General features: G+C 28.0%; 5 protein-coding genes and 2 non-coding genes across 7 annotated transcripts in view; 5 read left to right on the top strand and 2 right to left on the bottom strand.

Annotated features, from left to right (window-relative positions):
- The window catches only part of LOC111689492, a 5884-nt gene extending 1197 nt beyond the window's left edge, over positions 1-4687 (top strand). Inside the window, exons 6-14 of the mRNA XM_046950132.1 lie at positions 643-735; positions 799-952; positions 1016-1149; positions 1275-1593; positions 3529-3635; positions 3722-3814; positions 3876-4029; positions 4097-4230; positions 4311-4687. Coding sequence (XP_046806088.1) covers positions 643-735; positions 799-952; positions 1016-1149; positions 1275-1593; positions 3529-3635; positions 3722-3814; positions 3876-4029; positions 4097-4230; positions 4311-4642 — 1520 coding nt within the window. The 3' untranslated portion in view covers positions 4643-4687. The remainder of the gene's footprint in view (positions 1-642; positions 736-798; positions 953-1015; positions 1150-1274; positions 1594-3528; positions 3636-3721; positions 3815-3875; positions 4030-4096; positions 4231-4310) is intronic.
- On the top strand, positions 406-1639 carry LOC111689633 (circadian clock-controlled protein daywake-like). The gene is made up of 5 exons (XM_023452107.2): positions 406-578; positions 643-735; positions 799-952; positions 1016-1149; positions 1275-1639. The coding sequence occupies exons 1-5, from the start codon at positions 491-493 to the stop codon at positions 1604-1606; spliced, it is 801 nt and encodes a 266-aa protein (XP_023307875.2). The 5' UTR covers positions 406-490; the 3' UTR covers positions 1607-1639.
- An 803-nt stretch (positions 4688-5490) lies between the features above and the next one.
- LOC111689483 (circadian clock-controlled protein daywake-like) lies at positions 5491-6838 on the top strand. The gene is made up of 5 exons (XM_023451958.2): positions 5491-5682; positions 5746-5838; positions 5909-6062; positions 6131-6264; positions 6361-6838. Exons 1-5 carry the CDS (start codon positions 5598-5600, stop codon positions 6690-6692), a joined length of 798 nt encoding a protein of 265 aa, XP_023307726.2. The 5' UTR covers positions 5491-5597; the 3' UTR covers positions 6693-6838.
- Positions 6839-12418: 5580 nt separating this feature from the next.
- LOC111689428 (protein takeout) lies at positions 12419-14868 on the top strand. Its single transcript, XM_023451902.2, has 5 exons — positions 12419-12790; positions 13104-13196; positions 13256-13412; positions 13495-13628; positions 14212-14868. The coding sequence occupies exons 1-5, from the start codon at positions 12676-12678 to the stop codon at positions 14550-14552; spliced, it is 840 nt and encodes a 279-aa protein (XP_023307670.2). The 5' UTR covers positions 12419-12675; the 3' UTR covers positions 14553-14868.
- Positions 14869-14902: 34 nt separating this feature from the next.
- The window catches only part of LOC111689569 (carbonic anhydrase 2), a 10170-nt gene continuing 745 nt past the window's right edge, over positions 14903-24327 (bottom strand). The window contains exons 2-7 of the mRNA XM_023452041.2: positions 19749-19861; positions 19539-19629; positions 18534-18805; positions 15995-16145; positions 15393-15472; positions 14903-15328 (exon numbers count right to left, since the gene is read on the bottom strand). Coding sequence (XP_023307809.2) covers positions 15152-15328; positions 15393-15472; positions 15995-16145; positions 18534-18805; positions 19539-19629; positions 19749-19861 — 884 coding nt within the window. The 3' untranslated portion in view covers positions 14903-15151. The remainder of the gene's footprint in view (positions 15329-15392; positions 15473-15994; positions 16146-18533; positions 18806-19538; positions 19630-19748; positions 19862-24327) is intronic.
- On the top strand, positions 22854-22925 carry Trnac-gca. The gene has a single exon. It is a non-coding gene; the product is annotated as a tRNA-Cys (tRNA).
- On the bottom strand, positions 23782-23853 carry Trnac-gca. The gene has a single exon. It is a non-coding gene; the product is annotated as a tRNA-Cys (tRNA).

Here is a 24327-nt window from a genome sequence, read left to right as displayed (position 1 = left end):
ATATCGGATTGTACTCATCTACTTATTAAACGGTTTCGTAATTTCATTTCGATAACTATATTTATAAATTTTTAAGTTCAATCTGAATTCGAAGGTGGAAGCTTGACAAATTAGCTATTGCTAAAAATATGTAAGTTACGTGGAGTTATTATTTAATCATAATTATAAAAAAAGTTTAAAACCCTAAATAATAAATAAAAATTTAATTCTTTATCACAAATATTGCAATTTCAAAAAATACTAGAAAAACAAGTTTATTGATAAGTTCAAATAAAACAATAATATAAATTAATGGAAATTTTAATAAACAAAATTTTTCAAATCAATAATTGTTTATTATTAAAATGCAAAATGTAACACATAATATTTAAGATAAAATCAATTATATAAATTTAGTCTTCCAACAGGAGTAAACAACAGAAGTCATACACAGCGGCTGTCTATATAGAAAGCTATAAAAAGGAAAAATAATAAAATATCTAAATAGATAATGAAAATTTTATATCAAATCTTTGGCATCCTGGTGATAGCAACAGCTGTTGCCGTTTCTAATGCAGCTTCATTTTTGGCAAATAAACGTAAGTATAGAAAAAGAATCTAAGGACAAATACTTGATAATTATTATTTTGTTTGTTCAAACAGCCGACTATTTGATACCCTGTTATCTGCAGGATCCAAACTTTAACAATTGTTTTGCCAAAAATTTTCAAGTGCTATATACCGAGTGGAAGGATGGTAATGTTTAAGTAATCAAGTCACTTTTACTTTCAAAACTTTAACATTTAATTCAATTTACAGGTGTACCCGGTCTCAAGGCGGCAGGTTCATTTGATCCGCTCTATGTAAAACGTATTATTATTTCACAAGATCCCAATAATCAATTGGCCTTAAATGCTGATCTTTCGAATGTGGTAATAACTGGTGCCAGTAAAATGAAAGTTCAAGAAATCAAGTGGGTTTTTAAAATACTATTGTTTCAATAGTTTTGTTTGTACGTTTTTTTATTATATTACAGATTCGATATAAAAACATTGAGTTATTATGCCAAAATATTGGCACCAAAATTACGTCTTGATTTCGATTATAAACTTAATGGACGTATTTTAAATTTACCTTTAAAAAGCAATGGCAAGGCTTTCATGGAAGTTGGTAAGTTGCGGCTAAAACTAATAAGAATTGCAAGTTGGCAGATCTTTAAAATCTTAAAACTGAAATTATTATTAGAATAATATTTAATAATCTTAATAAAACTTTTGGTTTTATCTATTTTCTAGAAAATTTCGTAATGGTTCTTAAACTACAAGTTAAACTACGTGACGATCATGGTTTCACCTTTACCGATATAGAAAAATTACACATGGATATTAAAGATGTTGGCGGCTTCCATGTTTATTTCGATAATCTTTTTAATGGCCAAAAAGATTTAGAGGACAGTATAAATGGTGTTTTCAATGAGAATTGGCGTGAATTTTATCAAATTGAAAAACCTGCCATAACTACATCCATTCAAGAGATTATGAAAGATCGTCTATCAAAGGTATTCAGTTATGTGCCCGGCAATTATTTCATTGCTGATATACCAAGTGCTGCTCAGTATAATGGTTAACGATTGTAATGTAGTGAATAAATATTTTAAGAATAAAAAATAAAAATATTATAATAAAAATGATAATTTTCGTAAAGTAATATTAATTACAGGTTATCAAACTTATGAAATGAAAATAATTTATAGACAATTCAGTAATGCTGATTAATAGCTATTAATTCAAAGAAGATAACATCTATTTAACATCTTGCCTTATTCTATCAAACTTTCTTATTAGATTTAACACATATTTAAAACTTTTAACCGTACTCAAGGTTAATTTTAAAGGAGTTCATTTGATTCATTAATTTCATCTCAAAAATATTAAAAATGTATAATAAAAGTTTAATTAATTATTATGCATTATATCTGAAATTTGTATTTATTAACTGAAAGGGTGATCACAGTTTGCATTGTAGTCTTAACTATCAAAGTAAACAAGGTAATGACTTGTAATAAGTGTACATATACTTTTCATTACCTTTTGTATTACATAGAATCTATCAATCTATCTAACTATCTATCTATTCAACTAGCTAACTAACTAACTAACTAACTAACTAACTAACTAACTAACTATCTAACTAATGGAATATAGACAAATTTTGTTGTTATACCCTTCACCTTCGTGAGAAGGTTATATATAAGTTTGTCATTCCGTTTGTAATTTCTATAATATAATTTTCCGATCCTATAAAGTATATATATTTTGGATCCTTATAGATAGCGGAGTCGATTAAGCCATGTCCGTCTGTCTGTTGAAATCAGTTTTTAGAGGACCCCAGATATCGACGAGATCCGAATCTTCAATAATTCCATTAGACATGCTTTCGAGAAGATCGCTATTTAAAATCAGCAAAATCGTTCGGTAAATAACGGAGATATGAGCAAAAATCCGAGACAACCTCTGAAAATTTCATCAAAAAATGTCATATTTTTTCATGCTTTGTTAAAAAACCAACAACAACACTGTATATTAGAAAAAGATGTACACGTGTGTGTGTAGATGTATTTGGTTTTATTCAGCTGTGTTTTTCGTTATGTTTGTTTAGATGTCTTGTGTATTTTGTTTTTTATTTCGTTTAGCGTTGTTGTTGTTCTTTTTGTTTAGCTTTTGATGTAATAATAATGTAGTCGGGAAAAAATTTAAAATTTATAAAAGATGTTTAAAATACACTATGGTGAAGGGTATATAAGATTCGGCACAGCCGAATATAGCACTCTTACTTGTTTTTAAATAAGAAAGAATTGAAAGGCGGTAGGGTAGTTTGTAGTGTCAGGGTAGGTAGTGCAAGCTCGAGTTGTGGTTTTACGACCAACATTTGGATGTGTTATAGACGACATGTTTATTTGTATGTTCAAGATCTAAAACTCTAATCTTTGAATTTAATTCTAAATACAAATAATTCTTCTTTACTCTGCACAGAAATACTATCCAATAACTAATTTAAATATTAAAAGATTCTAAATTAAAAATATACTGGAAAAACAAGATTACTAAAGAAGCATAATTAAAATCTAACTGAAATCTAATCTAAATATAGTGCTCTTTCTCTAATAAATATATCTTTTCACTGCACCACTATAAATAGTATGGTTGTTAGTATAAGAACTAACAACCTATACTGTGTAAAAGCGAAATTGTATAATAGTTGTAGGGTACAATAGGGACAGTGTATACCGTATAACTATACTACCTGATTTCATGTTTTATATAGTATAATATAATATAATAGAATATAGAATAATATAGTTATAAAATTAATACAAAGTATTAAAGTCAAAAACAATAAAATGACTTCAGTATTTCAGTTGGAGCAAGCATAGAAGGTGCGTCACTGAGCCAGCCTCTGATCCACACAAACATTTTTTCTAAAAATAAAACAATATATTTCCAGCAGTAACAGCATTTAAAACTATAAAAAAGGAAAACAATAAAACAGAAATATTTACATAATGAATGTGACACTTAAAATCCTTACCATCCTGGCCATAACAACAGCTGTTGCAGTTTCCGCAGCTAATGCAGCAAAATTTTTGTCAAACAAACGTTAGAACAAAGCAATATTCAAATTATATATAAAAATATAAAACTAAAACAAAACAATAAATTAATTTAATATTTCTTACTTACAGCCAATTTTTTAACACCCTGTCATTTAAAAGATCCAGATTTTGACAAATGTTTTAGCAAAAACTTTCAAGCGATGTTTCGCGAGTGGAAGTCTGGTAATGTTTTTAACAAAATATGATAAAAAATAGTAATTTCTTATTGGACTCCAAATTATAGGAATTCCTGGTTATAAGGCTGCTGGTTCCTTTGATCCCATATATGTTAAACATATTTTGTTTTCTCAAGACCCCAAAAATCCTGTGGCATTAAATGTTGATCTTTCTAATGTGGTGATAACTGGCGCTAGTAATATAACCGTTCAAGAAATCAGGTTCGTTTTTTAGACATTCACCAAGTATTTAAATGTGTTAAAGAAATTTTTTCGATATTTTTTTCAGTTTCGATGAAAAAGCGTTAGTTTTACATGCTAAATTATTAGTGCCAAAATTACAGTTTACTTTCGATTACAAGATTAATGGACAAATATTAAATTTAGTTTTAAAAAGCCATGGAAAGGGCTTGTTTGAAATTGGTAAGTTTCAGAAAATTTAAAGGTTTTATAATCTTCAATTTGGTGATAATTCTAAAATTACTCTTCTTAATATTTAACAGAAAATTTGGGCATGATCCTTAACGTACAACTTAAGTTGCGTGACGAACATGATTTCACATTCGCAGATGTCGAAAAATTAAATATGAGTATTACAGATATAGGTGGTGTTCGTGCACATTTTGATAATCTTTTCAATGGTCAAAGAGACTTAAAGGATAGTACAAATGCTCTTATAAATGAGAATTGGCGAGATTTTTATGAAATTTTAAGACCCGCTGTAACAGAAGCTGTTCAAGAGATTATAAAGGATTACCTAAAGAAGTCATTAGGTTATGTACCTATAAGTTATTTCATCGAAGATCTACCAACTGCTGCTGAGCACAGTGGTTAAAGTTTTTGTGTTGGAAAAACGTTTAGAAAAGAATGAATAAAAACAGCTCCGAGAAATTGTAAACAATTATTCGATTATTTTTGTTATGGAGTTCTATGACGAGAAGAGAAATATTTATGACTTACAGTCTAGTCTGTAGTCTGGTCTATAGTCTAGTCTATAGTCTGGTCTACAATCTAGTCTATAGTCTGGTCTATAGACTAGTCTATAGTCTAGTCTATAGTCTAGTCTATAGTCTAGTCTATAGTCTAGTCTATAGTCTAGTCTATAGTCTAGTCTATAGTCTAGTCTATAGTCTAGTCTATAGTCTAGTCTATAGTCTAGTCTATAGTCTAGTCTATAGTCTAGTCTATAGTCTAGTCTATAGTCTAGTCTATAGTCTAGTCTATAGTCTAGTCTATAGTCTAGACTATGGTCTAGTGGGATGAACCAAACGTAATGTTACGGTGCCCAAATTAACTATGTCTAGAATATGGTCTAGTCTATAGTCTAGACTTTGGTCTAGTCTATAGTCTAGACTGTAGTCTAGTATATAGACTATGGTCTAGTCTATAGTCTAATCTATAGTGTAGTCTACTGTGACATGCCGAAATAGAAAGCAAAAAACATTAAATTCTTTACCCAAAAAATCTAAAACAAGAAGACACACTAGAAAACAAGTTTTGTTGAGAACTTAAACATAAAACAAAATAATTATTTTTTTTATTGAAATTATAATAAACAATTTCTCATAATTATTATTTTTTTGTTGTTACTTATGTATTTATAAGATGCAGTTATGAAAGTAAAACAAAATAATTTAAGATAAAAACAATGAAATGAGTTCAGTATTACAACTGCAACAAACAATAGAAGGTCGTGTCACTGCGTCAACTACAAACCCACACAAAAATTCGAAAAAAGGATAATTTCATTTGGATAGCTGCAAAAACATAAAACAAACAATATAGACAAAATGAAAGTTTTATTTATAATATTTACTGTCCTGGCAGTAACAGCAGTGTGCAACGTTAGGGCTGGAAAATATTTAGAAGAGAAACGTTAGTATTCAGAATAAAAGAATAATAAAGAAGAAATACAATTTGTTTCGTCTCTCCTTTCAGCCGATATTTTAATACCCTGTCAGTTGCAGGATGAAAATTTCAGCAAATGTTTTGGTCGTAACTTTCAAGTAATTTTTCATGAGTGGAAAGATGGTAAAGTTTTAATACAATTATCATTTTGTTTTTTTAATTTGAATAACATTTTAAATTGCAATAATTTAAGGTATACCTGGGTTTAAGGAAGCTGGTTCCTTTGATCCTTTATATGTGAAGCGTATTGTTATTGCTCAAGATGACAACAATCCGTTGGCTATAAATGCTGATTTAAAAAATATGATTATAACGGGAGTTAGTGGCATAGTAGTTATGGATGCCCAGTATGTTTTGTTTTTTTTTTTTTATAAAAAATTGATTTTTTTATCTAAAAGTAAACTTTTATTTGCAGTTTTAATCCGAATACTTTGTTTTCAAAAATTAAACTTTTTGTACCAAAATTACGTTTTGACTCGGATTACAAACTTAAAGGACGTATTATTAACTTGGCTATAAATGGCAATGGCAAAGCTTTCTTTGAAGTTGGTGAGTTAAAGCTAGTTAAGAAATTTAACACAAAATTAAAGAAAAATTATTTATTCTTTATTTACTAATCCAAAATCGCCCATTATGTTCTCATAGAAAATTTCACCATGTTACTCAACATACAATTGAGACTACGTGACGAACATGGTTACACATTTTCCGATATCGATAAATTAAAGCTAGATATTTTGGAGGTTGGTGGCTTCCGTGTACGTTTCGATAATCTTTTCAATGGCCAAGAGGTTTTGGAAGAAAGTACCAATGCTGTGTTTAATGAAAATTGGCGTGACTTTTTTGAAGTTTTACGACCAGCTATAACAGGTTCGGTAGAGGCTGTCATGAAAGATCGTTTAGCTAAGGCCTATGGTTATATCCCAGCTAATTATTTTATTGAAGATATACCCAGTGCTGCCGAACATAGAGGTTAATAATCGTTAATAGTTTATAGAATAAGATATTAAGTAGTTTTTAAATCAAATTTGGCAATAGGTATTATATAAAAATAAAAAACTAAAAAAACACAAATAAAAGTATTATATTTGGCCATTCCGAATCTTGTATACCCACCATCAAACTAAATATCTTAAAGATTAAGTAAAATTCGGAATATTTCCCTATATACTGTCAACATTATGTTATTATGCAGTCAGGGTGATTTTCGGAATAGAGCTACAAATAAAGTCTTATATAGGGTGTATGGTCTATAAAGACCGATATTCATACAATTTGGTATGAAATGTTAAACCGATCTTGTCCATTTCTTGTCTTTTATTTAACAGATTTTTAGAGAACAATACACAGTTTTAAACTAGTTCCCTTTTCCATAATTTGTATACCCTACAACGCTTTAGTGAGTAGGGTATATTGGGTTTGTGCTGATGTTTGTAACGTACATTAGTACTGGTCCCATACCCACCTTAAAGTATACCAATCGGCTCAAAATCGTTCTGAATTGATTTAGCTATTTCCGTCCGTCTGTCCATGTAAACCTTGTAATCAAACTACACTTTGAAGATTATTCATTTGGTACATGATATTCTATTGTCCCAGGGCGAGGCCTATTGCAAATGTTTAAGTTCGGTCCATTATTTCACAAAGCCCCCATACAACTGAACCATCGAAACCTAAATGTCCAAAATTTTACATAAATGTCACAATTTTAATCAACAATAAATGGCTTAAGTATTAGTAATTTCTTACTTGTTTATTTAGAAGTAATGAGTTACATTTTAAAGTTATGAGTTGCATAATTACTTGTAAGTAAATGTCTTAATGTACTTCCAATGCTCGCTTATAAATAACCACTTTAATTAGTTCTTACACATGGGGAGATATGAGTGCAAAAGCTAAAAAACTGCTTTTCACTACCTATTTATTCGCATTTTTACCCACAATTTGGAACCGGTATGATACTGGAGATAAGTACTTACGACGCTCCCTTACAAATAACCACTTAAATAAGTAATTGCAAATTGGAAGTTAATTAAATAATAATGATTAATGAAGTTAAAATTCTCCTCAGCTAAAATGTATACTTGTATTAATAAGTAAATAAATGATTTAAAATTATTTTTTTATAAATTAAAAAATTGTAATTGTTAAGTTTTAACTAATTATTAATTTATTAATGCGTTTTACTTCAAATAAAATACAAAAAATATCCTCACTATTTATATTAATTTATCTTTAATTTTATTTATATATTCAAGTTTTCATATTTTTTTCCAAAACGCTTATTCTAAGTAACTATTAGCATAGCAACTATAAATAAATAATAGATATTCATAAATAATTGGTTTAGCAACTTCAAATCACGCCAATTTTCATTCAAGAATTTTTTTTTTTTTGAAATGCGTTTGACCTCTTTTTTTCTGTATTGCCATTGAAAAGATTAACGAACCCACAGCTTACAGTGACACGTTTGTGCTAAAATGCAAGCAGCATTAAGTCAAACAATACTTTAAGAAAAATGCAAGAAATTAGAAAATTTTATATGCACTTTAAACAGACATTTTTATTAAATAATAATTTTCAATTTAAATAAACATATGCATCTCTTTTATAAAACTACAATTAAATGAAATTAATAATTTATTGTGTTTCTAAACAAAACATGTTTAAGAACTTGTTTAAGTAATGTTTATATACATAGAATTAAACATATTCTTGACACTGAAGATATTGGCTGATATATATAAAACAAAAATGTACTTAATACTCTAAACAAGTTTTCAGTTAAAAATCAATGTGTTTAAATTATTTCATTATCAATAATCAAGATGTTCACTTTAATCTTACGATGTTTGAAAGTAGGTTTGAAGGTTGCAATCAACATGCATTGCAGTCAAATATGTAGGTTAGGGTTCTTTTTATTATTATTTTATTTAATAACAAATACTAGTTATTGTATATATGTGTGTACATTAGTGTCGCCCCAAAATTGATATTACTGATGTTTTTTTCCTATATTTTCACTACTTTACATTACTTTTTTATTTGCATTTCAACTCGAGTAGTTTCAACTTACAAATAACTACTTAAATAAATACTTACAAATATGGAGTAAGCAATTGTTTTGTTTTATGCACAAAAAAATCTTTACACAGAATACTACAACTGCTTAGTTATTTTATTGTGTGTATGTGTTTATATGTAAGCCATTATAAGAGAACTTCATTGTAATACAAACATTATGTGTTACTCATTTGAAAAATAAGTGGTTTTTTAAGTGCATACAAGTTATTACAGGTTTATTGCTGAGTACTTAGGCAAATAATAGTAATGACTTGTACATACTGAACAAGTTACTTTTTAATGCCCTCTGCATTTTGTCTGCATTACATAAAAGTAGTCTAGTAATGACTTACTTATAATATATTGTGTATTTTGATTTCAAAGTTGTGATCCAATTAACGTAGACAATTTTTTAAAATAAACCAACTGGTTAAGCTAAAGCTTTAAATTTTATTGGAAACATCAGTACCCTACATTACCGAAATGCAAAAGAGGTGCCACCATCATCATCTTAAACTATTTAATATTAAAATGATTTTATGGAATATCAGAGTTGTACTTTCAGATTCATATTCACGATAAAATTTAGGCAAAAACAGGACCATGTATGTACCATTTGAAGAACGAAATAGTTACACTAAGTTCCTTCATAATTTTAATTTATAGCAGGTGCTTACAACACACGCTTACAAATAGCCAGTTAGTTAAGTACTTACTATGATTGTCTGTAATAGAGTAAAGAAAGTAGTTTTGGATCTGAGATAAATAATTGCCTACTAGAATACTACTTCTGTGTGTATTATAAGCTTTCACAAACAAATATTATTGAAAACAATGTTTGAAAACAATATATCAAGGCTAATAAGTAAGTACTTACATAATATATTATTAGCAAGTCATTACCGAATTCCTTCTCAATAATTCAGACTGTATGTAGTAGTTGTTAAAAAGTAATGTTTCTGTTGGGATGCTATTATTAAATTACAAATAATTTGTTTCTTATTATTAAACAAATTATTCATATAAATAAAATCACGTAAAAGGCACCAAACAAGTCACGCTTAATCGAATGCCTGAAAATCTGTTAACTTAGAAAACTTTAAACAAAAAAATAAAACAGAAACAAATTTTTAAAATTTTACCAAAAAGTTAAAAAATACTATTTAAATAAATACATACATTTTCAAATCTCATTTGTAACTTTTATTATTAGTTCTGCTGTAAAAGTTATAATAATATATATAGTTAAATAAAACTGGTAATGTAAAAGAACTTTAATGTAAATAAACTTAATCAAGGAACTTTTTTTGTTGTTGCTGTAGTACAAGTTAATTAACATTTTACTTTTTTCTATTTAACATTTACTTATTGTTTTAAGTATTAACACTGGAATAAATACCTTAAATAAAACAGTTTAGTAGACCTCAATAGGTAAAAGTCAATTAAATTTAATTATTTGTATTTTGCTATTAAAAAAACTTGTTTACACTTTATTAACAAAAAAATTATAAACAATTTTTCCGCCGCATTTTTTTTTTAAATGAAAATTGCTGAGATTAACTGTTTTTTTTTTTATTTGTTATAAAATTATAAACATAAAATTCTTGACATTTCGAGCAAATGTTTGTTTTCTACAATATGACTACTAAAGTGAATCATTCAGTCGTAAACAATTAGGAGGCATCAACAACACTGAGAGAAATTTAAAAATAAAAGTAATAATGAACAACATTTAAGGATTATTGGTAAGTTAATTTTGTTGTTATATAAGAGAAGAGGTCCAAGATTTCACCACATGATCATATTTAAAAAAAAATATTATACATTTTCACAACATCTGCAATCATAATATTAATAAACATTTGATAACAATTATTTGCCATTCTCATTAATATTTTCTGCAATATTTTTAATTACTAATAAAGAAAAATATACCCTTTAACATAAGTTTAACAATTATTTATAATTACTACCTTAAAACATCAACTTTCATTTTTTTAATATTTACTTTAATAGTCCATATGTTTTATCAAAAGATCTTTGATCTATAGCTTTAAATGAATAGTTATTTAACAGGAAAGTATTTGAGATATTATAATAAATATAGGGTTTATTGATTTAGTCTAGTCTAACTGATATTACTTTTAATTAATATAAGAAAAAAATAAGAAAATTATACCAGTAGACAGGTTGTAAAATTCCAACGTATAATTTTGTATGTAGACAATTTAATATACAATTTTCCTTCCACTGTAGGTGATGAGGTGTTTTTATGATCGAGAATAATTAAAAATGATTTATTTATATATATGTTGACTTTCTATAAGATGGTTATGAACAAATTGTGATTTGAGTAAGAAACGATTAATCGTAAAAATATAGAATGTTATTTTATCCATTTCGTTAAGAAAAACAAAAGACTTAAGACACAAGCTTTAATTGAATATCATATGATCGTTCTATGTGGCAAAATATCAACAAAAATTTTTGCTCGCCCACGGGACGAGCTTCTCGCGATTCATGTGCAGTCAATCTGTAATCGTGTGCAAAACGTTAAGGACAGGGATGCCAAGCTGAAGATGAAAATGAACTTGGGCTTACCATATGCCGAGTTAGTTAGTTAGTTAGTTAGTTAGTTAGTTAGTTAATTAGTTAATTAGTTAGTTAGTTAGTTATTTAGTTAGTTAGTTAGTTAGTTAGTTAGTTAGTTAGTTAGTTAGTTAGTTAGTTAGTTAGTTAGTTAGTCAGTTAGTTAGTTAGTTATTTAGTTATTTAGTTAGTTATTTAGTTAGTTATTTAGTTAGTTATTTAGTTAGTTAGTTAGTTAGTTAGTTAGTTAGTTAGTTAGTTAGTTAGTTAGTTAGTTAGTTAGTTAGTTAGTTAGTTAGTTAGATAGTTAGTTAGTAAGTTATTTATTTAGTTAGTTAGTTAGTTACTTAGTTAGTTAGTTAGTTAGTTAGTTAGTTAGTTAGTTAGTTAGTTAGTTAGTTAGTTAGTTAGTTAGTTAGTTAGTTAGTTCTTAAGTTTTCCAGTGGCCGATTAATCACACAACCGAGTATAGAAACAAGTAATCGTATTACCAAGAACATAATATTCTGGAAAATTTTTTTAAATAAATAACTGATTTGTAGTAATAAAATAAAACAAATAGTTCTAGCAACTAACTAATACATTAGTGCATCAAATGAAACTACAACGATAACAAAAACAACAACAAATACACTTGGCGTAAATAAGAACTTGAATTATTTATAAAATATAAGGGTATTCCATTATAACGTTTTTAATTACAATCGTTTTATTCGACAAATAATTATTTGAGCGAACTAATTAATTTGATAATTAACATATTACAAAGCTTATTTCACCCCACTTGGATTTTATTTGAATTATACAATAGATTTTTTGTCCAAAAAGTTTAATTTATTCGATCAATTGGAAAATATGAATCAGTTTATACATTATTTAAAACATGACAGCTTTTAATTATTCGATTAAACAGTTTGATCACTGGAATACCCTATAAAACATCTACTTAGTACGAGAATGTATGGGGAGTTTGAAAAATATATAAAAACTTATTATATTTCAAAATTCAACAACTTGTCGTCGTTAACTTGACTCAATTTTATAAAAATGCTATTCGCCTCAAAAGTATTAAACAGTTGAACTTTAACTGTTTACAAAACTAAACGCGAACATTACAAAAAAATATATATAATAAAAAACATTAAACAATTACTTATTGTCAAACGCATTAGTGGAAATTTATAAGCGCTTGCGCAGCGCATCGGTTGTAATTTGAAAATATTGAAAAATAAGTTTTTGGCAAAGCAAAATAACACGCACATTTTAAATATTTTAAGAATCCAAAAAAGTGAAATAAATAACTTAATAATGCAGTCATTTAACCTTTTGCGTTTCAATATTTGGCATTTAAGACTATTGGGTCTGGTGTATTTTTTGAGTTTTGTAAATAGTTCAACAAGTATTGAATATTTTAAAGAACAACGTAAGTGTGTTTGTGAATTATAAGTACATTGTAAATAAATGTTTGATTATGAAAATTTTGCTAAATTTTAATTGAAAGCAAAATTTTGAGAATGTTCCCAATAAGCTAAAATAAAGGTGGCTTTCCTTTGTCTAGTTATATGTAAAAATACTAAAGGTTTTGCATTGATTCTATAAAGTTAAAAGTGAACAATTATCTAAAAGCGAATTTAACGAAATTTTTCTATAAATAAAGAATTTAAGGATCAATGATTTACATATACAATACTGTTTTTATGGAGATTTAATAAAAACAAATTTCAATAAAATTCCAGCCTCCTACTTAAAACCATGTAAAATTTATCAGCCCGGGTTTACAGAATGTTCAACTGAAAATACCCAGAGATTATTAACACAGCTAGGAAAGGGTAACAGATAATAGTTTTATTACTAATTGTGCTGTCATAACAAAAAATAAACTTTGCAGGTGTTCCAGAAATAAATGAAATTATTGGTTCAATTGATCCTATAAAATTAAAAGAAATTAATTTTAAACAGGATAATACAGAAGCTGCTTCACTGAGAGCTGATCTAAGCGATTTAACAGCTACAGGAATTAAAGGTTTGGTTATAAAGGAAAGCAAGTAAGTAGATAGTATAATAAATAATAAAGAAATATTAGGGAAACAGAGACCGTTTCAAAATATTGTTATTATATCTAAACAGAGTGAGCAAAAAAGATTTCAGTTGGTTGACCAAAATTTTCATACCCAAATTCAAACTAGAAGGCCATTATAAAATGGATGGTCGTGTGTTGCTTTTGCCTTTAAATGGCGAAGGACATTTCGTTATTGAAATTGGTAAGTTTACGTTATGTTGTCATATGAAACAGGCATGGAAAATTTAAACTTGAAAATAGCACTAAGTATAACTAACCAAAAGAACATTTATTAGAACTGAAAGTACTAAAATGAATTTTCGCTAAACTAGAATATATACTACATTTTAAACTATAGACTAGACTATAAACTAGACTATAGACTAGACTATAGACTAGACTATAGATTAGACTGTAGACTAGACTGTAGACTAGACTATAGACTAGACTGTAGACTAGACTATAGACTAGACTATAGACTAGACTATAGACTAGACTGTAGACTAGACTATAGACTAGACTATAGACTAGACTATAGACTAGACTATAGACTATACTATAGACTAGACTATAGACTAGACTATAGACTAGACTATAGACTATAATAAGATATCAAAATATGTATGTGGGTCCGCGAAAAATTTATAAGCTAGAAAAACTAACGAAAACGCGTATTCTTTAGTTTTCTTCGATATCAAAAAAAAGTTTTCTACTACTGAATTTTTCTTGTCTGGTATTTTTTACAAATAAAAAAACTTTAACAATTTTTCACTCCCACCCCCCAGATGACATGAATATTATTATGCGCACAAAGACACATCTTATTGAAAAAGGTGGTTTTACCTTTTACAACATTACCAGCATTAAAGTAGATCTGGAAATATCAAAACTTCGTACACAATTCGATGATCTATTTGGTGGCAACAATAAAGAAATCGAACGTAGCACTAATGAATCGTTTAATAAGAATTGGAAAGAATTCTTTGAGGCGCTGAGACCACTTATTAATGAAACGGTTGAAAGAGTACTATTCGATATTTTACATCCGGTATTTTCAATAATACCAGCTAATTTTATGATCGAAGATATACCTAGTCCTGCGAAGTTTTATGGTAGTAAGCAATGAGAGATATTTATAAGATAATTGTTAATATTAGTGAATAAGTGATATTAAATTAATTTTTATTTTTTTTTTTCTAAAAGGAAATAAAGTATTCTCATAAATCTCAGCGGACAAACAAATCAATTGTAAATTTTTAAAATATTTATTTTAACATACATTCAAAATTATGTATATTGATTATGTAAATCGAAATATCGGTTATGGAACCAATATTCTCTAATAATAAGCTTTGTTTGTAGTTAAAAATGGATAATAACAATTCACGATTAAAAATTATGCATTATTAAGTTTTATTCAAAAATAACATTTCACAAAATCGAAATATCGGCAAAACTAAATTAAATATTTAACAATTGTAAATATTGACAAAAACTATTAAATAAATGCATAAATAATTAATATTATTATAAATTACTTTGTTAGTTTTCTATTTCTAGGAAAACTTAAAATTAAGTACATTTCTTACAGTCAGAGGCAAAGAGAGAAAGAGAGACGACATAAGGAAAAAGAAAACTTAATTAACTTAAAATGAATTATTTTACAAACAACACAAATAATGTTATAATTGCAATATTTTCAATTTATGTTTTTAAATAAATAAATCAATGGAACCAATCCCATTTCTTGTAATCTACTTCCGATAACAATCTAGCGATTTGAGTGTGTTGAGTATTGCCATTGCGCATGAAAACACGACGATTGCCCAAGGGTTGCAGTTGACGGTAGTTATCGACTAAAGCTCCTTCTTGATTGTCGGATAATTGACGGAAACGTGAGATCTAAAGATTATATATAGAAATGTAGTTATTAATCTAATTAAAATTATTTGTTTTTATAATTTACTTGTTTGGGCGAAATGGGTATGGGATCTGGATATAAAACCCAGGTAACGGCCTCCGAACAGGGTGGTGTGGTCAAAGAACCTTTAAATAAAAATATTTATTAATTGTGGTTTTTAAAGATTATCATTATTTATTCTACGTAAACATATTATTTAACTACTGTCTTTTATTGTTATCTCTTTTAAAAGACCTCTAGATATTTATATAAAGGTGTACGTACATTGACACTTATCGATCAATCACGAAATTTTTTCAAATAATTAACTACAAATTATTGTGCTAAAAAAAGTTTCCACATTTTTTTTATCATTTGACAAAATGTTTACGTAAAAAGGTGTGAATTAAACAAACAAATATTTGTTTAGCAAAATTTTATTAGACTAATGAATAGTATGAATTAAATACAAATTTTCGGTAGGTGTTAGGAAATTATTTGCTCTACGCTAATATTAAATAATATAGAAATTTATTGAATATACAATAAATTGTTTTCCAAAAAAAAAATTATAAACTTTTAGTACGATTTTAAATGTATAAATCAATTTTTTCTTGTTGATTGCTTGTAAACAATATAATTTTACTTCCTTTTTAACAACAACTTACCTTTGTATGTATAGAATTTATCAATATCGACACCACGTATTAAAGATGATAAAGAGAAAGTAACATTCAAAGCAACTTCATTATTGGCTTCCGGTATCAAGTGTAAATGACGACATATTGTGAAAAGTCCTTGGCCCTCATCTTCATCCAACTAAAAATCAAATATATTTAAATTGTTATAGGAAATAAGAAATAATTTATAAATTACAAAATTACACTTGAGCCTCTGATTACAGTCATGGCATAAAACACCCTTTTTATATAACCATCCACAACCGAATCTAGTCTATAGACTTGATTATAGACTAGACTTGACTATAGACTAGACTATAGACTAGACTAAAGACTAGACTATAGACTAGACTATAGACTAGACTATAGACTAGACTATAGACTAGACTATAGACTAGACTATAGACTAGACTATAGACTAGACTATAGACTAGACTATAGACTAGACTATAGACTAGACTATAGACTAGACTATAGACTAGACTATAGACTAGACTATAGACTAGACTATAGACTAGACTATAGACTAGACTATAGACTAGACTATAGACTATAGACTAGACTATAGACTATAGACTAGACTATAGACTAGACTGTAGACTAGACTATAGACTAGACTGTAGACTAGACTATAGACTAGACTATAGACTAGACTATAGACTAGACTATAGACTAGACTATAGACTAGACTATAGACTAGACTATAGACTAGACTATAGACTAGACTATAGACTAGACTATAGACTAGACTATAGACTAGACTATAGACTAGACTATAGACTAGACTATAGACTAGACTATAGACTAGACTATAGACTAGACTATAGACTAGACTATAGACTAGACTATAGACTAGACTATAGACTAGACTATAGACTAGACTATAGACTAGACTATAGACTAGACTATAGACTAGACTATAGACTAGACTATAGACTAGACTATAGACTAGACTATAGACTAGACTATAGACTAGACTATAGACTAGACTATAGACTAGAATATAGACTAGACTATAGACTAGACTATAGACTAGACTATAGACTAGACTATAGACTAGACTATAGACTAGACTATAGACTAGACTATAGACTAGACTGTAGACTAGACTATAGACTAGACTATAGACTAGACTATAGACTAGAGACTAGACTATAGACTAGACTATAGACTAGACTATAGACTAGACTATAGACTAGACTATAGACTAGACTATAGACTAGACTATAGACTAGACTATAGACTAGACTATAGACTAGACTATAGACTAGACTATAGACTAGACTATAGACTAGACTATAGACTAGACTATAGACTAGACTATAGACTAGACTATAGACTAGACTATAGACTAGACTATAGACTAGACTATAGACTAGACTATAGACTAGACTATAGACTAGACTATAGACTAGACTATAGACTAGACTATAGACTAGACTATAGACTAGACTATAGACTAGACTATAGACTAGACTATAGACTAGACTATAGACTAGACTATAGACTAGACTATAGACTATAGACTAGACTATAGACTAGACTATAGACTAGACTATAGACTAGACTATAGACTAGACTATAGACTAGACTATAGACTAGACTATAGACTAGACTATAGACTAGACTATAGACTAGACTATAGACTAGACTATAGACTAGACTATAGACTAGACTATAGACTAGACTATAGACTAGACTATAGACTAGACTATAGACTAGACTATAGACTAGACTATAGACTAGACTATAGACTAGACTATAGACTAGACTATAGACTAGACTATAGACTAGACTATAGACTAGACTATAGACTAGACTATAGACTAGACTATAGACTAGACTATAGACTAGACTATAGACTAGACTATAGACTAGACTATAGACTAGACTATAGACTAGACTATAGACTAGACTATAGACTAGACTATAGACTAGACTATAGACTAGACTATAGACTAGACTATAGACTAGACTATAGACTAGACTATAGACTAGACTATAGACTAGACTATAGACTAGACTATAGACTAGACTATAGACTAGACTATAGACTAGACTATAGACTAGACTATAGACTAGACTATAGACTAGAATTAAAAATAGACTATAGACTAGACTTAAAACTAGACTATAAACTAGACTTAAAACTAGACTATAAACTAGACTATAGACTAGACTTAAAACTAGACTATAGACTATACACTATACATTGGCAAACATAAGTAAATATTTATATTAATTTTAATATCAGGGTGATATTCAGAAGAGGGTTCGTTCACGAACCGATCTAATAGATATGATTATATTTTACAACAAAATATTATTTTTAAAATTTATCCTAATACTATATATGTAATATTAATTAAGCTATGCATGTAAAGGTATATTGCCATTTTTCAATGCAAGCCCTATCGAGCTTCCAACAGTCTTAGAGCTCGGAAAATACAGATGTAAATAGTGGGATTGATCTACCTAAATCTATCTAAATACATACATACTTATATGTGTATATATTCATACTCACATTGAAAAAGAAACCCAATACAGCAGCACCATCAGCATAATCCAAAGCTTTTGTCAATGAGGCATATTTCTTATTGCGATGTACAATATGCATTTCCATAGTATAACGTATATCATTGACAACATGTTCGGCACCACGATTATTTTTATCACCCCAATGGAAGTGAATGCCTTCAACTTCAAATTCGCCCGGCAACTTGGCGCCGCGTATATATGGCATAAATTCACCATTATCCTTTGCCACATCAGCTAGTTTTGGTATGGCAATTGATACTGTAAGAAAGAGAGAAAAAAATTTTTACGAAAAAAATCACACAGGTGTGTCAAACAAAAACGTTATGATTGATGTAAGAAAAGGTAAAATTTTTAAGCAAAAAAAAACTAGGTACAAAAAATCTCTTAAACAAAAGTGATGCTGTTGCACTGCACAGTTAGTTAGTCGTCGTTATGTAGATAAATTTTAAATGGAAGAAAATAGGAAAAATCCTCAAAAAAATCAGATTATTAGATAAGTTGATTGGTCTGGAGCGAAAGAAAATTGATAAACAAATTTTGAAAGAAACTGTTAGAGATGTATGAATGTGTGTTGACTTAAAATACGTTTAAAGTTTCTTTTCATAGTTGTTTCATAAATAAGAATTAAAATGATACGAGTATTTGGCATTAAAGGAAAGCAAATGGCTATTGGAAAGTATGAATGATAGTTAAATGTTATAATAGTACCAGTATAATTTGAAAAACCTGCAATGAGAGAAGAGTAAATTTTCCAAATTTAAGTTTAATGAAAGTAAACAAATATTGTTCACATAGAGAGAAGTATACACACACAATGTTGAAGGAATATATTTATAGTCTATTTTCCATCAATCATTTGATTAAAATAATCCTTAAACCAGTTTCAAAAAAATTCAAACAATTTCTAGATAACTGAACTTTTGTGCAATAATTTTGTTAGATTTGCAGTGCTGAGGTTTAAGCATTTTAATAAAATTTTAAATCATCTTACCGGTGTGACCATTGTTAATCATTTTCAAAGGATGAGGCAACACATTATGATAACCAATCATATCCACTGCAGGCATATGAAGAGGAATGGTCTGTTAATTAAAAATAATATTTTTTGAATTTTTTTAAACATTTTTTTTTATTCAAAAATGTATCAAATATAGTTAACAATTCTTGAAATCAAACATCTTTAATGAAAACATAAAATTACCTTGCTAGAATGTACTGCTATGGGTGATTGTGTTTTACCCGCACAGTGGCCATGATGACGAGCCCAACGTCTTTGATTTGGTTCAGAGTAACCGAAACGATGACCATATGTAACTAAAAATAGCAAAAAAAAAAGTAAATAATTAAAAACAAAATAGTTATTAAATAACGTCAAACAAACAAAAATCAAGTTTCTAATCAAAAATCATTAAATAATATAAACACACCCAATACTTCAAAAAGCTACTTGAGTCTATCGTTATCGGGTGCTATATAAAATGCCACCGATAAGTGGTATTTTCTTGTCAATATTTCAAATAGAAACTATAGTAATTAGAACTTTAGTTATCAAAAAATATATAATTTAAAAAATTGGAAAAATTTTAGAACTTGTTTTAAAAACAAATAGTTCTAAATCGAGTGCAAACAGAACCACTTCCGATTCTTGAACAACAACCTTGGAACTACTGGTGCCACCATTACTTCTGGAACCTATTCCTCGGAATATTGCTCTGTTTCTTAAATAACTCTAAATAGTTTTCAAGGAACTAGTCCATTGAAACTTTTTATATATTGCTACTATACTAGTTCGAAGAAAAAGTTTTTATGTAAAATTGGTGCAATAATAAAAAATTCTCAAAATTGGTCCCAATCTTAATAATTTCAAACAAAAACGATAAAAAAAATATTTTTTTTTTGTAAACGTTCTCTAAAAACTTGTTCCGAGGTTGTCAAATTCAAACAAAAATCATAGATTAAAAAAACTTGTTTCAGAAACGTTTCAATGTACAATTGTCGAATCTATAACGCTTCCTTACAACCAGTTCTGAAAGTGACAATTTCGAAAAATAATTCTTGATCTCAAAGCCAAACTAGAACGAGTTTTGGTCAAAATCGTGTGTTTAATTTAAGAAAATAGTCAAAGCATTTTAAGGAAATTGGCTATATAATACCTATATAGGAAAACATATCCGATAAATGTGTATAAAGTCAAAATAATTTTAACATGAATATGAAACGATCCTCATAAAAGTATTTATCACTTTATTAACTCATTTTCTGAAGGGATCATTGAATGTACTATTTTTTGTCGAAATACGAGTATATTAAACATGATTATAGGGGAGCTAGGTAAAACAATATTGGAAACCAATAGGCCTCGTTTTTAGCATAATATAAGATCATGTACCAAATTTGAATTGAATGATGATAAATTACAAGACTAACATGGACGGACAAAGTGAATCGAATTTCAGGCCGATTGTTTTACTTTTACTCAGTAAGGATTCATAATATCCCAGCAAAATCTTTACTTACCCGGTAAGTAGGCAAGTAATATTGGAGAAAAGTATGAGTAGTTACTTTTCGGGCGAATAACTAGTTATTTTTGTTCGACGATGATCAAAAAATAACTGATTACAAATCAGCTTACCCGACTTTTCGGATTTAAAAATGGTTTTACAGTTATTTTTTATGATTGCTAGTCAATTCTCTTACTCCATGCTCCATTAAAAAGTAATTTTATCATTCTATCTGGAATGGATTCCACGCAAATATAAATATCAACATTTCTGGAAAGAAATACCAAAATCGACTACTGTTAGAAACATAAACTAATTCCTTATTAGACATACGCTATAGACAATTGACTACAAATTATATTCAAAAAAAATTTATGTTATTGATAACGACAACTTATTACCAAGTAATATATGAAATAAGTACATTACCTACAATACTCATTGCCAAAATTTGAAAATATTTTACTGGGATGTATATACATATAATTCGTAGGTATGACAAACTTATATTCTTCTCACGAAGTAAAAAAACACAGTCCTTATTTTTAAACGATTTTCGGATGTATATGAATTCAAAAAAAATTCTAATAAATTCTCTACCTATGATGTTGTTACAGAGAAAAATCAAAATGATTTCAAATTCTATATTATGTATTTATATTGCAAAAAACACAACAACTAAATACTCTGGAAAAATATGTAGTTATATTCACTTACATTATGACATACTATTCTATAACTTCCATATACATACCATCGTGATTACATAGAAGTACTCTCGTAATAATGTGTTATATAAATACTAACTTATTCACTAGCCATTTTCATTGCGAAGCTAAGAAAGTGGTGTACATGCTTTTTCAAACGATTCACACTGACCACCTTTCTCATTACTTGGTGGTCAGCGTTTGTGGTAAGTACTTGCCCCATTTAAAATTTTATTATACTATGTATACACGGATGTTAGATCTTACACTGTTGGGAGTAAGAAACTTACAAATTTTGTCTTTCAATATCTTCAGTAATGTCTTTTCTGATAAGGTTGCAGAAGAAAAATTGTAAGTTCAAACGATTGTTAAACATTTTCTAAACATTTTACTGACAACGTTGTAAGATCTGACAACCGTGTATCACGGCATTACAGAACTAAAATATAATAACATCTCTTTCAACGCCTCTTTAGAACATTTTCTAATTTTTTTTATTTATTAAACCCAAATATTTAAAAAAAATAATATGTAATCTTAACAATAAGTAAAAATAAATAAAACATAAACAACAGTCATAGAAGTAGCCTTCATTAAAATGTCATGGTATTCCGGTGTGATTATTATATTATATATTTATTTTTTTTTCTAATTGATTAAGTATTAAATCACATGTGTATACTAAAGTCTAGTGTGTATTTTATATTTAGCACAAATAACTATAGTTATTGGGAATGATCAATGTTTGGTAAATAAGATAATTGAAAAAGAAATCACAAAAAAATCGTAGTGATTTATCACTAAGTAGTTAAGTAACGTTATTATTTTTATATCTTAAAAAAGAAATTTATAGCAAAAGTTCTTTATTGCAACAAACCATAATTTTCACTACATATTTAGTAAGTGTCTAAACCATAAAAGTATTTATTTTTGCTCAAAAAATAAATCTTTATAGCTTTTAAGTTTGTGGGGGTGTTATTTTTATAAAGATTTTTTTGGTATATTGTCAAATGCGAATGTTATGTTCTGAGCATGCGTTATTCTTGATAATATTGTGGGATTTATTTCTTATATGATTTTTATTTCTCTTGCAAATATGGGGATATAGCTCAGTGGTAGAGCATTCGACTGCAGATCGAGAGGTCCCCGGTTCAAACCCGGGTGTCCCCTGTTCAGAATTTTTTATAAAATATTTATTAATTATTTAGTTATCAGTTAGTGTTCTTATGGTTTTTGTTATTGTAACCAATCAATTTAGTTGCACTAAAAAAACAATTTCGAATATTGTTTTTATATTCTTAATTTTAGTGAAGGATATAATTCCGTTTGTTATCTCAAATATATATTCTAAATCCTCTCTGTATGTTTGTTAAAATCAATCTGTCCTTAAAATCATCATCAGATCAGATATCGCTACTCAAATTAAGGTTTTGAGCTACGTTATTATTTGATTATTTTATATCATACTTTATTTTTGTTATTACACACGATTCAGGTAATGATATCTTAAGAAAGGAATAAGATATTACCGAGATAAAACTTTTATATATAAGCCAATAGATAGGAACTTCAAACGTCATACCAAATTTTAAAAACAATGTTGTCCCCGCTCTGTTAAATTGTTGAAATTTGTTATGTAATTTTAAAATCTGAACGGATATTAAGAAATTAAAACTAAAACTTTTAAATCTATTATGATATAGAATATTCGACTTTAATCGAATGAATGATAAAGAAGCTATAATTACATTCAACGGAAACTTTACAAACATTAAGTACGTAGCATTCAGATGCGCCGATCCGTTTCAAAATTGGAAAAAACAATATATACAGAGACATATTAATATAAAAACATTTTAAACTTTCAAACTATCTCCCAATTTTTAAATTGCTTAAATATTGAATTATTCCTATAATTCATTTCAAAAATATATCCAGTTATTAACATTTAAAACTTTGTGGCCGTTACTTTTAAGACAATTTTAACAAAATATATTTAAAAAAAATTAAAGAAAAAATTCTGAACAGGGGACACCCGGGTTTGAACCGGGGACCTCTCGATCTGCAGTCGAATGCTCTACCACTGAGCTATATCCCCACATTTACAAACATGGCAAAATAACAATAAATAACCAACACACAATTAAAAACATAAAATAAACTAATACAATACAAATTCTGTAGCACTGATAAAAAAAAAAACTAAACAAAAAGTTGATAAGAAATTTTTACAAAGAACACCAACAACAATAAAACATGATTTAAAATTTTCATCTGAATTACTATAACAGGAGGTTTGGCTATTTTTAAATTCAAAATATTTATGTATTACAACTCAAACAATATTTACTGCAATTTTTACACTTACATACAGACTATTTGCGACAGTAACCGCAGAAATTTTTTAAATATTTATTTGTAATTTTTAGTTAAATAAAAACTTCAAAATGATAAGCACAAATAAAAACAAGTAAGAGTTCTATATTCGGCTGTGCCGAATCTTATATACCCTTCACCATGATGTGTTTAAAGCCTTTTGTACCTTTTGATGAACGAAAAAGTACCAAAAAGT

Source organism: Lucilia cuprina, chromosome 4, assembly GCF_022045245.1.
Source record: "Lucilia cuprina isolate Lc7/37 chromosome 4, ASM2204524v1, whole genome shotgun sequence".
NCBI classification, from domain to species: Eukaryota; Metazoa; Arthropoda; class Insecta; order Diptera; family Calliphoridae; genus Lucilia; species Lucilia cuprina.
Note: the sequence above shows the minus strand (reverse complement) of the source record. Positions and strands in the feature narration are given on the sequence as shown.

Bases quoted from the DNA above. Each gene is read 5' to 3' on its own strand.
- LOC111689633 (XM_023452107.2), top strand. From the start codon at position 491: ATGAAAATTTTATATCAAATCTTTGGCATCCTGGTGATAGCAACAGCT. The intron at 579-642 runs GTAAGTATAGAA...TTGTTCAAACAG, and splicing joins TTCATTTTTGGCAAATAAAC to CCGACTATTTGATACCCTGT. The intron at 953-1,015 runs GTGGGTTTTTAA...ATTATATTACAG, and splicing joins ATGAAAGTTCAAGAAATCAA to ATTCGATATAAAAACATTGA.
- LOC111689483 (XM_023451958.2), top strand. From the start codon at position 5,598: ATGAAAGTTTTATTTATAATATTTACTGTCCTGGCAGTAACAGCAGTG. The intron at 5,683-5,745 runs GTTAGTATTCAG...CTCTCCTTTCAG, and splicing joins AAAATATTTAGAAGAGAAAC to CCGATATTTTAATACCCTGT. The intron at 5,839-5,908 runs GTAAAGTTTTAA...CAATAATTTAAG, and splicing joins TTTTCATGAGTGGAAAGATG to GTATACCTGGGTTTAAGGAA.
- LOC111689428 (XM_023451902.2), top strand. From the start codon at position 12,676: ATGCAGTCATTTAACCTTTTGCGTTTCAATATTTGGCATTTAAGACTA. The intron at 12,791-13,103 runs GTAAGTGTGTTT...ATAAAATTCCAG, and splicing joins TGAATATTTTAAAGAACAAC to CCTCCTACTTAAAACCATGT. The intron at 13,629-14,211 runs GTAAGTTTACGT...CCCACCCCCCAG, and splicing joins ACATTTCGTTATTGAAATTG to ATGACATGAATATTATTATG.